At 47.6% G+C, this 15,377-nt stretch overlaps 2 protein-coding genes across 2 annotated transcripts in view; both read left to right on the top strand.

The window, feature by feature from the left end:
• The first annotated feature begins 1,806 nt into the window (after positions 1-1,806).
• LOC306841310 (uncharacterized protein) lies at positions 1,807-4,438 on the top strand. The gene is made up of 2 exons (XM_079371116.1): positions 1,807-2,224; positions 2,431-4,438. Exons 1-2 carry the CDS (start codon positions 2,098-2,100, stop codon positions 3,639-3,641), a joined length of 1,338 nt encoding a protein of 445 aa, XP_079227242.1. The 5' UTR covers positions 1,807-2,097; the 3' UTR covers positions 3,642-4,438.
• A 3,205-nt stretch (positions 4,439-7,643) lies between these two features.
• LOC306841305 (F-box only protein 41-like) overlaps positions 7,644-15,377 on the top strand; it is a 14,071-nt gene continuing 6,337 nt past the window's right edge. Inside the window, exons 1-5 of the mRNA XM_079371108.1 lie at positions 7,644-7,808; positions 9,180-9,332; positions 9,535-10,065; positions 10,148-10,227; positions 14,265-14,337. Coding sequence (XP_079227234.1) covers positions 9,195-9,332; positions 9,535-10,065; positions 10,148-10,227; positions 14,265-14,337 — 822 coding nt within the window. The 5' untranslated portion in view covers positions 7,644-7,808; positions 9,180-9,194. The remainder of the gene's footprint in view (positions 7,809-9,179; positions 9,333-9,534; positions 10,066-10,147; positions 10,228-14,264; positions 14,338-15,377) is intronic.

Below are 15,377 nucleotides of genomic sequence, written 5' to 3'. Positions count from 1 at the left end.
CGACTTTATGACGCCAACACACTGACAACATTCATGTGTCTCCATTACACTGTGAGTGTGTGTGTGTGTGTGTGTGTGTGTGTGTGTGTGTTGTTTCTAACAGGTGGGGGGAGCAGAAGGTGGCACAGCGCCATGGCAACAGCCTCTTCTACTTTTACCTCGCCCCCTCACACAGACAGAGTTCCATCTCACCCGTGCGTCTCCTTATCGTCCCTTCATGCGTACATGTGCGAGGGGTTTCAGTCCTCGCCCTCGCCCCCGTCACAGCCGGCTCGCCTCATTGGTCACATGATTGTCTGTCAGTTTGGGAACAAATGATGTGAGCAGCAGAACATCAGCAGGGGGGGTTGGTTAGTAATGTCACAATCTGCCACCACATACAACACTACTCTTACTGTCCACCAGGGGGACGTTTGTTGTCAGAGCTTTGCACAGTTGGTACACAGGTATAAATATATGGTCACATGACACATGAAGAAAACACATAAACAAACAGAAACAGATCAGACCAGTCAGCATGAAGCTTTAGAGCTTCAATAGCTGAGGAAACAAAACTCTTTATGAACCTGCAAGGTCAGAGTCCTGGATCTCCAACCTGCAGTTCCTCCAGTGTCCACTAGAGTCTGTCTCCTGCAGTGAGTCAGTCTCCATAGAGCTCTATGTTAAAATGTCCAACTTTACAGCTGCAGTTCCTCCAGTGTCCACTAGAGTCTGTCTCCTGCAGTGAGTCAGTCTCCATAGAGCTCTATGTTAAAATGTCCAACTTTACAGCTGCAGTTCCTCCAGTGTCCACTAGAGTCTGTCTCCTGCAGTGAGTCAGTCTCCATAGAGCTCTATGTTAAAATGTCCAACTTTACAGCTGCAGTTCCTCCAGTGTCCACTAGAGTCTGTCTCCTGCAGTGAGTCAGTCTCCATAGAGCTCTATGTTAAAATGTCCAACTTTACAGCTACAGTTCCTCCAGTGTCCACTAGAGTCTGTCTCCTGCAGTGAGTCAGTCTCCATAGAGCTCTATGTTAAAAGGGTTAGGGTTAGCTCTATGTCTTCTAGGTGTCCCCTCTGCTAATTCAGTCCCTGACCTTTGACCTTTGTGTTTGTGCTTTTGAAGTCTTTCGACGTGTTCCTGATCTGTCTCTCTGCGAGCAGCGAAGATTTCTCCTTTAAGGACGAATCGTCCCGTCCAGTCAGACGCCAGCTGAAGAAGTCACCATGACAATGAGCTGCAGACTTTATACACACAGAAGAAGAATCATGTGCTGCTCTGAGGTCTCAGGCTGTGGACATGGAGCAGAGCTGACACCTGATGAACCTGGGGACATGATGTGTGTCAGCCTTATATTCACTAGTCAGCAGCTGATGGAGACGACATGTGATGATAACGTAACGAGAAGGTTCCAGGTGCAGCTCGGTCCACATGAAAAAGGTTCAAATCAAAAATAAAAGTGAAGTCTTTGCTTCTATTTCTGACTCCGCTTTACATAACGCCTGCCCTGAATCTCCTCCCGTTTCCATGGAGACAGCATCACATATGAGGCTGAGGGGTGGTGTGCAGGAATGTCACATGTGGGGCAGTAATGTGTCTCTGTCTCTGCAGCACTGCGGAGCGGTGTGAGTGCGACACAGGCTGAGCAAACATGGCTGACAGGGAGAGAAGAGCTGCATGTTGATGCATTGACTCATTTCATGTGCTCCATGTAAACACGGCCGTGCTGTTTGAGGCTGCTGCATCCCTCCCGCTGCTTGTATAACCCCCCTCTGTCTGTTGCCGCAGTGAAGGAAACCCCTCTCTCCTCTCGGCTCTACGTAGCTCTGCCGCCTGTCCTTTTATGGTATGGGGATACCCGCCGTCACTGCCGGATGCAGCCCATATTTGGGCAGCTACGAAGCGCGCGGCGGGGGGAATCCCTCGCGCTGGTTCCGACCAATAAGGCCGGTTCGGGAGTTACCTAGGAGACGGAGAGTATAAAAGAGGCAGCGAGCAGAGGGAGTCCAGCATCTTCAGCATCACTGAGCGGACTAACGGAACTCACCGACAGCTCCGCGTGCGGATTAATAACGGCACCTTTGAACATCTCATCAGAACAACCATCAGTAACGTGATGCTTCTGGAGCGCGAGGACAGCTTCATGTCGGAGTTTGAGGACGCGTGCAGCGCCTGGGTGGACAGTGTGGGCTCGAGCCCCAGCGACGGAGCGGACTCTGACGTGGGATCACCTTTCAGTCAAGGTGTGTGTGAGCCAATAACAGATCGATAACATGATTAGTTTGTAATGTGATCAGGCTGTGCAGCAGCAGGAGGAGTGTCAGTGTAAACGGGTTGATCGTGAACGCATGTTGTTGCAGCTGCAGCTTCATATTGATCAGCTGTGTGTAGGCAGCTCAGCTCTGATTATGCAACGACACTAACACCTCCTCCTCCTCTCTCTCCTCAGTCTTCTCTCCGGGAGCTGACGCTTCGGACTCGGATTTCTTCTCCGACTTCAGTGACTGCTCTTCGGACACCCTCTCGCCCTCCCTCGGCTACACCGGCAGCTTCTTCACCGAGCCGGAGCCGGTACCAGCAGCGGGACTGAGCAGCACTGCGGACGCGATCCTCAACATGATCACAGAGATCGTCGGGATCTGCACCGAGATGGAGCAACAGGGCGACAGCGGCTCTGTCCGCGAGGCCAGCTCATCCTCTGCGGCGCCCAGCCCTGCAGCCGCAGCCTCCGCCTCCGCTCAGCTCTTCGCTCCCTGTGTCACTCCAGACTCCGAGCTGAGCGTCCCTGCCGCGGCCGCAGAGCCGCAGCTGCTCCCGGCCTCTCACCCAGTGGTGGTGAAGAGTGAGTTTGTGAGCTCCAGCTGCAGCAGCAGCAGCTGCGGACACGCGGCAGTGAGCGGCAGTGACGCGCTGTACTCAGGCTGCGCGGACTCTCTCCTCCCGCTGTCAGCTCTGGAGCAACAGGTGGATGTTTCTGATTTCATCGACTCTCTGCTGAGTCTCGAGGCCGGCCAGGGCGAGCTGAAGGCCGGCTGTGAGGTGAAGCAAGAGCCGCTGGGGCTGGAGGACTGGCTGAAGAGCTTGGCTGCTGCTCCGGTGACCGGGGGAGATTCCACCAGCTACGTCATCAGCAGACCGGCAGTGAAGACGGAGCTCGTGCAGAGCGGGGGCAACCTGCACTTCTCCCCCTCACCCCTCCCCTCCACCCTGGACGCTCATCTCCTCTCCTCCCTCCTGCAGGGCGCGTTCCCGATAGTCAACATCGGCAACGTGCACGCGACCGGAGCCCCCAAACTGTCACGTGGGGGCAGGAGAGCTTCCGCCAAGAACGGGCTGAAAGTGAAACCATTCCCCTGCTCTGTGCAGGGGTGCGAGCGCCGCTTCTCGCGCTCGGATGAACTGAACAGGCACGTGCGCATCCACACGGGACAGAAACCCTTCCAGTGCACCATCTGCGCGCGCAGCTTCAGCCGCAGCGACCACCTGACCACGCACACGCGCACGCACACGGGCGAAAAGCCTTTCTCCTGCGATGTGTGCGGCAAGCGCTTTGCGCGCAGCGACGAGAGGAAGAGGCATGGGCGCGTGCACGTCAAGCAGCAACTGCGCGCGCAGATGATGGCCGCTTACTCCCTGGCCCTGAACGCGCCCGGAGTGTGAACGGCGTGAAACGGCCGTTGAGGCTGCTGTTGAATCAAGTTAAAGCTTCAGGATTTGAACCGTCTGCCAGGAAGCGTCAGAGAGACGTTTCCATGTGACGTCACACTGAAGGCGATTTTAGCTGCAGGCTGGAAGCTGAGCAGGTGTTTAAAGGTGTTCAGAGGACTTTGAAGTCGCATCGTGGCTGCTCTCACGGCGCATGCGTGTGTCTCAGCTCACCTGGAGGACTGTGTGGGAGAAGTGTTGAGGAGCGTTCAGGTGTGATGTTGGAGCAGCGCGTGCCCCTCCTCACCTGTCGGCGCAGGTGTGACTGCAGGACTGTTTAAAGGAGCAGTCTGTCAAACTGAAGGACGCTTTCATGTAAATTACTGATCTTTGATTTCTCTGCATGAGGACAAACTGTGAATGTGGACGTCAGAATGTTGTGACTCTGTTTTCACTCAGATATTTTTATGTCAAACTGCTTTATATTTGACCTCCGAGGAGCTCGATGTTTGTAAAATATCTCTATTTTTCTATTTGTCTACCTCTATGTGGCGCTGTTTCATCAGAGTGTAGATTTGTAAGAACATGGATGTGCAATGATGTCACTTTTCTATAAACTGACGATCTTTATATTTTTAATTCTGATGTTTCATCGTGGTTAAAGAGCACAGGGAGAGCTGCACTGATGCATTGTGGGATACGCAGTTTAAACAGCAGCTCAGTGTCTGTGCAGGTTGATGTTCCTCGATGTGCATGAGGCTGCTGTCAATAAACAAACAAACAAAAACAAACAAGCAACCAGAGTCCAGACTGTTTCCTCTGCTTCATCATCCACAGACTGACCTTCCTCTATGTAAACATCATCATCATCATCATCTTTGATCTTCATCACGTGGTTATTGTCACATTTGTCCTCCTCTTAGCTGTCATCATTGTGTACACAACAAGTCAGACAGTCTTTAAAACAGCCAGCTCAGTCTTGTCTCAGCCATCTTTGTCTTTAACTAACAAACGTCAACGTCCACAGCGAGTCACATGTTACGTTTACATCACTGCTGTGAAGTTAAACAGTTTATCAGCTCTGCCCCTGCTTCAGCTGAACACTGCAGAGTCCCTGCTTGTCAAGGGGGGGGGGGGGGGGGGGGGGTTGCACAGTAGGAAGAAGGAAGCCTCCCTTAAAGGGCCCCATCAGACACACTCACTCTTGTTTCACTGTCGAGCACTAAAACCAAATCCACCTAGCGGACCGCTAGAAGCTATCACCTGTCACTCAAACAGGACACATGCCCTAATTCCACATCACTGTAAGCCTGAAAATAATGTGAACAGCTCTATGGAGACTGACTCACTGCAGGAGACAGACTCTAGTGGACACTGGAGGAACTGCAGCTGTAAAGTTGGACATTTTAACATAGAGCTCTATGGAGACTGACTCACTGCAGGAGACAGACTCTAGTGGACACTGGAGGAACTGCAGCTGTAAAGTTGGACATTTTAACATAGAGCTCTATGGAGACTGACTCACTGCAGGAGACAGACTCTAGTGGACACTGGAGGAACTGCAGCTGTAAAGTTGGACATTTTAACATAGAGCTCTATGGAGACTGACTCACTGCAGGAGACAGACTCTAGTGGACACTGGAGGAACTGCAGCTGTAAAGTTGGACATTTTAACATAGAGCTCTATGGAGACTGACTCACTGCAGGAGACAGACTCTAGTGGACACTGGAGGAACTGCAGCTGTAAAGTTGGACATTTTAACATAGAGCTCTATGGAGACTGACTCACTGCAGGAGACAGACTCTAGTGGACACTGGAGGAACTGCAGCTGTTGGACATTTTAACATAGAGCTCTATGGAGACTGACTCACTGCAGGAGACAGACTCTAGTGGACACTGGAGGAACTGCAGCTGTAAAGTTGGACATTTTAACATAGAGCTCTATGGAGACTGACTCACTGCAGGAGACAGACTCTAGTGGACACTGGAGGAACTGCAGCTGTTGGACATTTTAACATAGAGCTCTATGGAGACTGACTCACTGCAGGAGACAGACTCTAGTGGACACTGGAGGAACTGCAGCTGTAAAGTTGGACATTTTAACATAGAGCTCTATGGAGTCTGACTCACTGACTTGATTTCTCAGCACACGTTCGTCTTCATCCTCACTCTGGCAATCATTGCAGTAAATTTCTGCGTACTTTATGTACCACTCATCAACAGGCGGCTGTTACTAGGCAACGGGTGGCCTCGTTACATTCTGTTCAGTTTCATGAACTGTCAAGGTCGTGTTGCTATGGTAACAGCAGCTGAAAGACTCAGCCAGTTCTGTTTGCACAGCAAAGGACACACATTTATTTCGACATCAAACGGCTTCTGTGTGATATTTTAATCACAATCAGAAAAACGTCTGATTCCTTAAGAAAGTCTGACTTCCTGTTTGAAGCTCTATCAAAACCTGTTCCTGATAAAACTACCAGAGGATTCTACACCAAACAGGAAGAAAATACCAAGCTATAGTATTCCCATTATTCTAACAACCATAGAGCTCTATGGTACAGAAAATCAGGCTGTTATTCACACAGTTCTAATGTTCTGTTTTGAGGCTGTTTGAAGATACTGAATATTTCCTCATATGAATCCACTGATCGTCTGCTGAACAGAAAGTTACTGCCCTCCTGTGGTCCCCAGTGAGTACTACGACTGCACCAATACAAAGCTCTGTGAGGACATCCATCAGTATTTACACAGGACCAGGTAAACAGCTCAGGTGTCCTTTGCTGTGAAACAACATGGGCTCTAATGTACCGTCCAGAACTTCTACATCAGCCCTCATCAAGCACAAGGACGGTGCCCACCTCATGACCCCTGACCCCCTCTCCCTAGATCCTGGATCCTCTTCCTCCCCTCACCCAGTCCCCACTCCTCCAGGGGGAGGGGATCAAGGTATGCAGTCAGCTGTAAACCTGACTCAGGGAAGAGGGTGCCCCCTGCTGTGCATAGTCCCATAGGACACAAGCTGAGGTTTGATCCCCCTGTAGCTGTCCTCCTGTGACTCAAAGGGACACTACTGATGATGTGTCCCCTCTCAACATCAAGACCTCATGTGTATACACCCATTGGCACAACGGACGGTTTCCCATCATGCCCCGTGTTTCATGATTCTTACAGACCAAATGTAAATTATAACCTACAAACATGTTTGTGTTGTTTTGTTTATTTCAGTTATTGTTGTGCTTGTGTTTAATCCTGCTCCCCCAGCTTGAGTTTACGTGACACACGTGTCCCTGAAATCAAATGAATAACTGTAAAACATGCAGAAACTCATCGTGAGCTCCTGTCGGTCAAATGACATTATTAAACTTTTAATTCAATAGGTCAGAACTGAATAAAAATGACTTTTATAATATTTCCTTTTTAAAACTTTATTCAGTCTCTCAATCAGTCCATTTGTTATTTGCATAGCATGGAGACGCTTTACATGAAGCAGGTAAAGGACCTCACTCTTTGAAACTCTTGATGTTTCGTAGTTTAGTTGGATGTGGTCAAATGTAATTTAACATGAAGCTAAAGAAGATCCTCGTGTTGTATCTGGTCTTGCTTTAAACAAAGAGCATCAGCTATTCATTTAATGTATTACTAAGAATAAAATAAATATTTGTTTTTCCTTCTTGTGTCTATGACTGAAAGATGAGAAAAAAAATTAATAAACATTAATAATTTTATTTTGAAAGGAATTACATGTTATTAAAATGCTTTTATTTTGTTGTATTTATTTATTATATTGCACTAATAAAACATCAAAGTATGACGTATTCACACTTTTATGAAACTGAATTAAATTAATTAAAGGTAGATTCATCTTCGGCCCCGCCCCCTTCTGCTCCAACATCAACCCCACATCAGGACAGGACTGGAACGTCACGCGGCTGTTACGTCAGCAGCAGCAGCACGCGACGCGATAGGAGGGGGGCGCGCGGGGCGTCGGTTGGAACACGTACATGCCATTTACACACACACGTGAACGCCTCCGCGTGGGACCGCTCCGGTACCGGATCAAGAGGAGTGATGATCCATCGCGCGAGGACGGAATAAATTCCATGAGCGGGAAAAAACGGGAAACCATGGCAACGGATTTAAACTGAAGGCTGAGTAACTGAAGAGGTGATTCATGTGTTCAGGTAAGAGTGGAAATGAAACAGACAGAGAGGTTCATAAAGTTTTATTATTTTAATAAATTATATTTGAATCCAGAGACAGATTATTATTATTATTATTATTATTATTATTATTATTATTATTATTATTATTATTATTATTATTACAGCGTCATTTTCTGCTTTTAAATGATATTTAAATCAATGTTTGACAGTCTGACTCACTGAGCTGGATGTTGATGTTTCTAATAAGGTCAACAAAACAACATCATTCATGTCAAATATTAAACTGGATCTTGTCTTTAAAGCTCTGACAGAAAAACAAGTATGAAAGTGATCTTTGAGACAGATTTGTCTACTTTTCCATGTTGTGCTAAGCTAAGCTAACTGACTGCTGATATACCAAATAAGTGATTGTAAGCATTTTGCTGGATGTGACAGATTATACAGTGAGGTTTGGAGTGTATTTACTCCTATTTAAAGGCAGCTGGGAACACTGGGAACACTGGGAACGCTGGGAACACTGGGAACACTGCAGGAAGACATTTGTTGACCTGATGATGGGCGTAGAGGAAACATCTTTTTATAATCCAACCAACGATGTTGTTTGATTGTGTTGATGCTGTAAACTAAAACAAATGTTTGTTGTCTGCAGAAGATTCTTGTTCAAAAATAGAACAAATAAATAGATAAATAGATCTATCTATCGATCTATTTATTAGATCGATAGATAGATCTATCTATTTAATAAATATGAATGTTTGAAAAGAATCACTGAGGATTTAAATCGACAACCAGACATTTCTTTCTTCCTGCTCATCCATCCAGACTTTAAATTCCTCTACATGGGGTTGACCTGAGGACACACACACACACACACACACACACACACACACACAGGCTGCACACGCCCAGTGCAGCATCAGCAAGTGTGTGTCCATATTCCACACACACACACACACACACACACACACACACACACACACACACACGCATGCATGCATGGTCAGTCGAGGGGAAGATGCACGCTTCACTTACCAATTAGCCTCACAGAAACACACACACACACACACACACACACGTGCCCTACTAACGTCAGATGCTACAGGCGTGTGTGTTAGACACACATCAACATGATTGGCTCTGACCAGGAAGTCACAAACACAGGACCACGACCACCGCTGCTTTTACTCCACAGATATCAGTCTCATTAATTCTTTATTTCCAAGAAATCAATTATGTAACGCACACACATACACACACGTGCACTGACCCAGTTTTATCTGTGTGTGTGTGTGTGTGTGTGTGTGTGTGCACAGAAGGAATACATGAAAGCACATTTTACTACCACTCAGTCCCTCCGCTGCAGCCTTGTGTTCCTGTTTTATCTTGCAGGTCTGCAGCTGAAGCATGTCCTCCTCCTCCTCCTCTGAGCTGCCCTACTTTTGTCCTCGCTGTGGGGACGAGTTTCGTTTCTCGTCTGTCCCGGAGCTCAGAGCTCACCTGGTCAGCCGACACACCTACGAGACCCTGCTGGTGCTGTCGCAGGTAAGTCCTTCACAGGCGCGTCATTGATGGTGCATTGAGAGCGTGCAGGACTTGGATGTTTTTGTTGGAGTCATTCTGTCTCGTGAAACGGATGCAGTGAAATAGCTGTTTTAGTTTGGACACCCAGAAGGTTCATGTTTGTTTACGTGGCCCTTTGTTTGTCCTCTTTGTGTTTCCTGTGTTTCATCCTCTTACGTTTCAGGCTCGGGTTAGAAGCTCCAGACCCGGTGCCCTGCTCCCTCTCCCTGTACAAGCTGTATCCCAAAAACAGAGCTCCTCCCTGGGCATGAGAGCCCACAGCCTCCCCCTGCCGCTGGCCTGCCTGGATCTGGCCTCATCGTCCGCCTCCATCCAGCTGCTCAGGGAAATGTTTGGCCCTCGTAGAGATCCTGCTCTCACCTCTGCGGGACCTCTCCAGGACTCGTCCACCGCCCTGGCCCTCCCCGGTTCTGTGAGGCTGCTTCCTGGGAAGGACCTGGACCTGGTGGGGCTCAAGCTGGGCCTGGACTTGTCGATGGGGATCGGGCTGGAGGAGAGGCTGGGACTTGGTCTGGATCATAAGATCGCTCGGACATTTGCAGAGGTGGAGGAGAGGGTGAACCGCCGCATGGGTGGACTGAAGGTGGAGCTACAGAGGAGGGAGGCGGAGCTTGAGCGAGAGAAGCAGGAGGGGGAGCGGCTTAAGTGTGAGAAACAGGAAGTTGAAGACAAGGCGGTTTACCTGGCCGGACAGGTGGGTCGAGCTCTGCAGTAACAGTGACAGCTGAGATTCAAACACATTTAATGTGGGCGTGTTCTGTTTTTTTGACGGACAGGTCTCTGCTGCCATGGCGATGATGGAGCGATTAAAGATGGAAGTGGAAGGAAAAGAGAGAGAGCTGAATGAACGACAACAGTCAGTGTCTCCTCAGGTTTATGAACATGGTGTTTGGTTGCTTTGTTGCTTATACATTAAGTCTAGTGGGGCGCTGGTACCCGGGTGCAGGGGCCCTCAAAGCTTTTAGTCCCTGACCCCTAAAACGAGTCCACCGTGTGCTGCTGTCCTAATGTTGCTTCATGTGCAGGAGCCTCTCCACACTGGACTGATTCTGTTGTCATGGTAACCAAACAAGTATTAATATTCATATTGACCCTCCATCCTACCTAGTGCACTAAATAGACGTCATCCCCTAAAGCATGATGGGAGTTGTAGTTACTAAAGGCATCACAAGGGAACCATGTTTTGGTATTTGTTATTGCAGTTTGCCGTGTGATGTCACTCTTTATCCCGTCTCTTTAAGATGGACGGACCTCAGGTCACCTGACATCAACATTCACCTGAGCTACAGAACCTTCACACACATCAATCATCAGCTACAGAACCTTCACACACATCAATCATCAGCTACAGAACCTTCACACACATCAATCATCAGCTACAGAACCTTCACACACATCAATCATCAGCTACAGAACCTTCACACACATCAATCATCAGCTACAGAACCTTCACACACATCAATCATCAGCTACAGAACCTTCACACACATCAATCATCAGCTACAGAACCTTCACACACATCAATCATCAGCTACAGAACCTTCACACATCAATCATCTGCTACAGAACCTTCACACACGTCAATCATCAGCTTAGAACCTTCACACATCAATCATCTGCTACAGAACCTTCACACACATCAATCATCAGCTTAGAACCTTCACACATCAATCATCAACTACAGAACCTTCACACATCAATCATCAGCGTAGAACCTTCACACATCAATCATCAACTACAGAACCTTCACACATCAATCATCAGCTACAGAACCTTCACACAAATCAATCATCAGCTACAGAACCTTCACACACATCAATCATCAACTACAGAACCTTCACACATCAATCATCAGCTACAGAACCTTCACACAAATCAATCATCAGCTACAGAACCTTCACACACATCAATCATCAGCTACAGAACCTTCACACATCAATCATCAGCTACAGAACCTTCACACATCAACCATCAGCTACAGAACCTTCACACATCAATCATCAGCTTAGAACCTTCACACATCAATCATCAACTACAGAACCTTCACACACATCAATCATCAGCTTAGAACCTTCACACACATCAATCATCAACTACAGAACCTTCACACACATCAATCATCAGCGTAGAACCTTCACACATCAATCATCAACTACAGAACCTTCACACATCAATCATCAGCTACAGAACCTTCACACATCAATCATCAACTACAGAACCTTCACACACATCAATCATCTGCTACAGAACCTTCACACATCAATCATCAGCTTAGAACCTTCACACACATCAATCATCAGCTTAGAACCTTCACACACATCAATCATCAGCTTAGAACCTTCACACATCAATCATCAACTACAGAACCTTCACACACATCAATCATCAGCTACAGAACCTTCACACACATCAATCATCTGCTACAGAACCTTCACACATCAATCATCTGCTACAGAACCTTCACACACATCAATCATCTGCTACAGAACCTTCACACATCAATCATCAACTACAGAACCTTCACACACATCAATCATCAGCTACAGAACCTTCACACATCAATCATCAACTACAGAACCTTCACACACATCAATCATCAGCTACAGAACCTTCACACACATCAATCATCTGCTACAGAACCTTCACACATCAATCATCTGCTACAGAACCTTCACACACATCAATCATCTGCTACAGAACCTTCACACACATCAATCATCTGCTACAGAACCTTCACACACATCAATCATCTGCTACAGAACCTTCACACACATCAATCATCTGCTACAGAACCTTCACACATCAATCATCTGCTACAGAACCTTCACACACATCAATCATCTGCTACAGAACCTTCACACATCAATCATCAACTACAGAACCTTCACACACATCAATCATCAGCTACAGAACCTTCACACACATCAATCATCTGCTACAGAACCTTCACACATCAATCATCTGCTACAGAACCTTCACACACATCAATCATCTGCTACAGAACCTTCACACACATCAATCATCAGCTACAGAACCTTCACACATCAATCATCAGCTACAGAACCTTCACACACATCAATCATCAGCTTAGAACCTTCACACACATCAATCATCAGCTACAGAACCTTCACACATCAATCATCAGCTACAGAACCTTCACACACATCAATCATCTGCTACAGAACCTTCACACACATCAATCATCTGCTACAGAACCTTCACACACATCAATCATCTGCTACAGAACCTTCACACACATCAATCATCTGCTACAGAACCTTCACACACATCAATGATCAACTACAGAACCTTCACACACACCAATCATCAGCTACAGAACCTTCACACACACATCAATCATCAGCTACAGAACCTTCACATCAATCATCAGCTACAGAACCTTCACACACATCAATCATCAGCTACAGAACCTTCACACACATCAATCATCAGCTACAGAACCTTCACACACATCAATCATCAGCTACAGAACCTTCACACACATCAATCATCAGCTACAGAACCTTCACACACATCAATCATCAGCTTAGAACCTTCACACACATCAATCATCTGCTACAGAACCTTCACACACATCAATCATCAGCTTAGAACCTTCACACACATCAATCATCAGCTACAGAACCTTCACACACATCAATCATCAGCTTAGAACCTTCACACACATCAACCATCAGCTACAGAACCTTCACGCACATCAATCATCAGCTACAGAACCTTCACACACATCAACCATCAGCTACAGAACCTTCACACACATCAATCATCTGCTACAGAACCTTCACACACATCAATCATCAGCTACAGAACCTGCACATCAATCATCAGCTACAGAACCTTCACACACATCAATCATCAGCTACAGAACCTTCACACACATCAATCATCAGCTACAGAACCTTCACACACATCAATCATCAGCTACAGAACCTTCACACACATCAATCATCAGCTTAGAACCTTCACACACATCAATCATCTGCTACAGAACCTTCACACACATCAATCATCAGCTTAGAACCTTCACACACATCAATCATCAGCTACAGAACCTTCACGCACATCAATCATCAGCTACAGAACCTTCACACACATCAACCATCAGCTACAGAACCTTCACACAGAGAGGACATGAATCGTGTACAGAGGACACGTCATGTTCAGTCTGCATCACACACACACACACTAACACACACACTCACACACACACTAACACACACACTAACACACACACTAACACACACACTAACACACACTAACACACACACACACACACACACTAACACACACACTAACACACACACTAACACACACTAACACAAACTAACACACACACACACACACACACACAGTGACTTCACACACACACTAACACACACACACTAGCACACACACACACACACACACACTCTAAGCTGTGGTTTGCAGTGATGATTAATATAAGGTGACAGTGAGACTCAGCAGCCTTGAGGGTGTGTGTGTGTGTGTGTGTGTAGTCACTGTGTGTGTGTGTGTGTGTGTGTGTGTGTGTGAAGTCACTGTGTGTGTGTGTGTGAAGTCACTGTGTGTGTGTGTGTGAAGTCACTGTGTGTGTGTGTGTGTGTGTGTGTGTGTGTGTGTGTGTGTGTGTGTGTGTGTGTGTTGATATTGTTCTTCTTGGTTTCTTTTAAACTCTATTTGTTTTGGTTCTAGCGTAACGTGCTTCATGCGGCCACAGGTCTTAGTGTTTTGGTCGGGCGCTCTGCGTACAGAGGCTTCAGTCCTGGTTGAAGCATGTGGTTAGATCTGTCCCCCCCCACACACACACTAAAGACAAACACTCCTGTGTGTGTGTGTGTGTGTGTGTGTGTGTGTGTGTGTGTGTGTTCACAGGGAGATGGAGGACATCGAGTGTTTTCTGAGGGAGACGGCAGAGAAGGAGGCCGAGGCCAAGTCCAGACTGCAGGTGAGCCTCAAACACTTCCTCCTGTCTCCTGTCTCCTCCTGTCTCCTGTCTCCTCCTGTCTCCTGTCTCCTCCTGTCTCTTGTCTCCTCCTGTCTCCTGTCTCTTGTCTCCTCCTGTCTCCTGTCTCCTCCTGTCTCCTGTCTCCTCCTGTCTCCTGTCTCCTCCTGTCTCTTGTCTCCTCCTGTCTCCTGTCTCTTGTCTCCTCCTGTCTCTTGTCTCCTACTGTCTCCTCCTGTCTCCTGTCTCCTCCTGTCTCTTGTCTCCTCTTGTCTCTTCCTGTCTCCTGTCTCCTCCTGTCTCCTGTCTCTTGTCTCCTCCTGTCTCCTGTCTCCTCCTGTCTCTTGTCTCCTCTTGTCTCTTGTCTCTTCCTGTCTCCTGTCTCCTCCTGTCTCCTGTCTCCTCCTGTCTCTTGTCTCCTCTTGTCTCTTGTCTCTTCCTGTCTCCTGTCTCCTCCTGTCTCCTGTCTCCTGTCTCCTCCTGTCTCCTGTCTCCTCCTGTCTCTTGTCTCCTCCTGTCTCCTGTCTCTTGTCTCCTACTGTCTCCTCCTGTCTCCTGTCTCCTCCTGTCTCTTGTCTCCTCTTGTCTCTTGTCTCCTCCTGTCTCCTGTCTCCTCCTGTCTCTTGTCTCCTCCTGTCTCCTGTCTCTTGTCTCCTCCTGTCTCCTGTCTCCTCCTGTCTCCTGTCTCCTCCTGTCTCTTGTCTCCTCCTGTCTCCTGTCTCCTCCTGTCTCCTGTCTCCTCCTGTCTCTTGTCTCCTCCTGTCTCCTGTCTCTTGTCTCCTCCTGTCTCTTGTCTCCTACTGTCTCCTCCTGTCTCCTGTCTCCTCCTGTCTCTTGTGTCCTCCTTTCTCCTCCTGTCTCTTGTCTCCTCCTGTCTCTTGTCTCCTGTCTCTTGTGTCCTCCTGTCTCCTGTCTCCTCCTGTCTCTTGTCTCCTCCTGTCTCCTGTCTCCTCCTGTCTCTTGTGTCCTCCTGTCTCCTCCTGTCTCTTGTCTCCTCCTGTCTCTTGTCTCCTGTCTCTTGTGTCCTCCTGTCTCCTCCTGTC

This window comes from Symphodus melops, assembly GCF_947650265.1.
Source record: "Symphodus melops genome assembly, chromosome: 20".
In the NCBI taxonomy this organism is placed as follows: Eukaryota; Metazoa; Chordata; class Actinopteri; order Labriformes; family Labridae; genus Symphodus; species Symphodus melops.
Note: the sequence above shows the minus strand (reverse complement) of the source record. Positions and strands in the feature narration are given on the sequence as shown.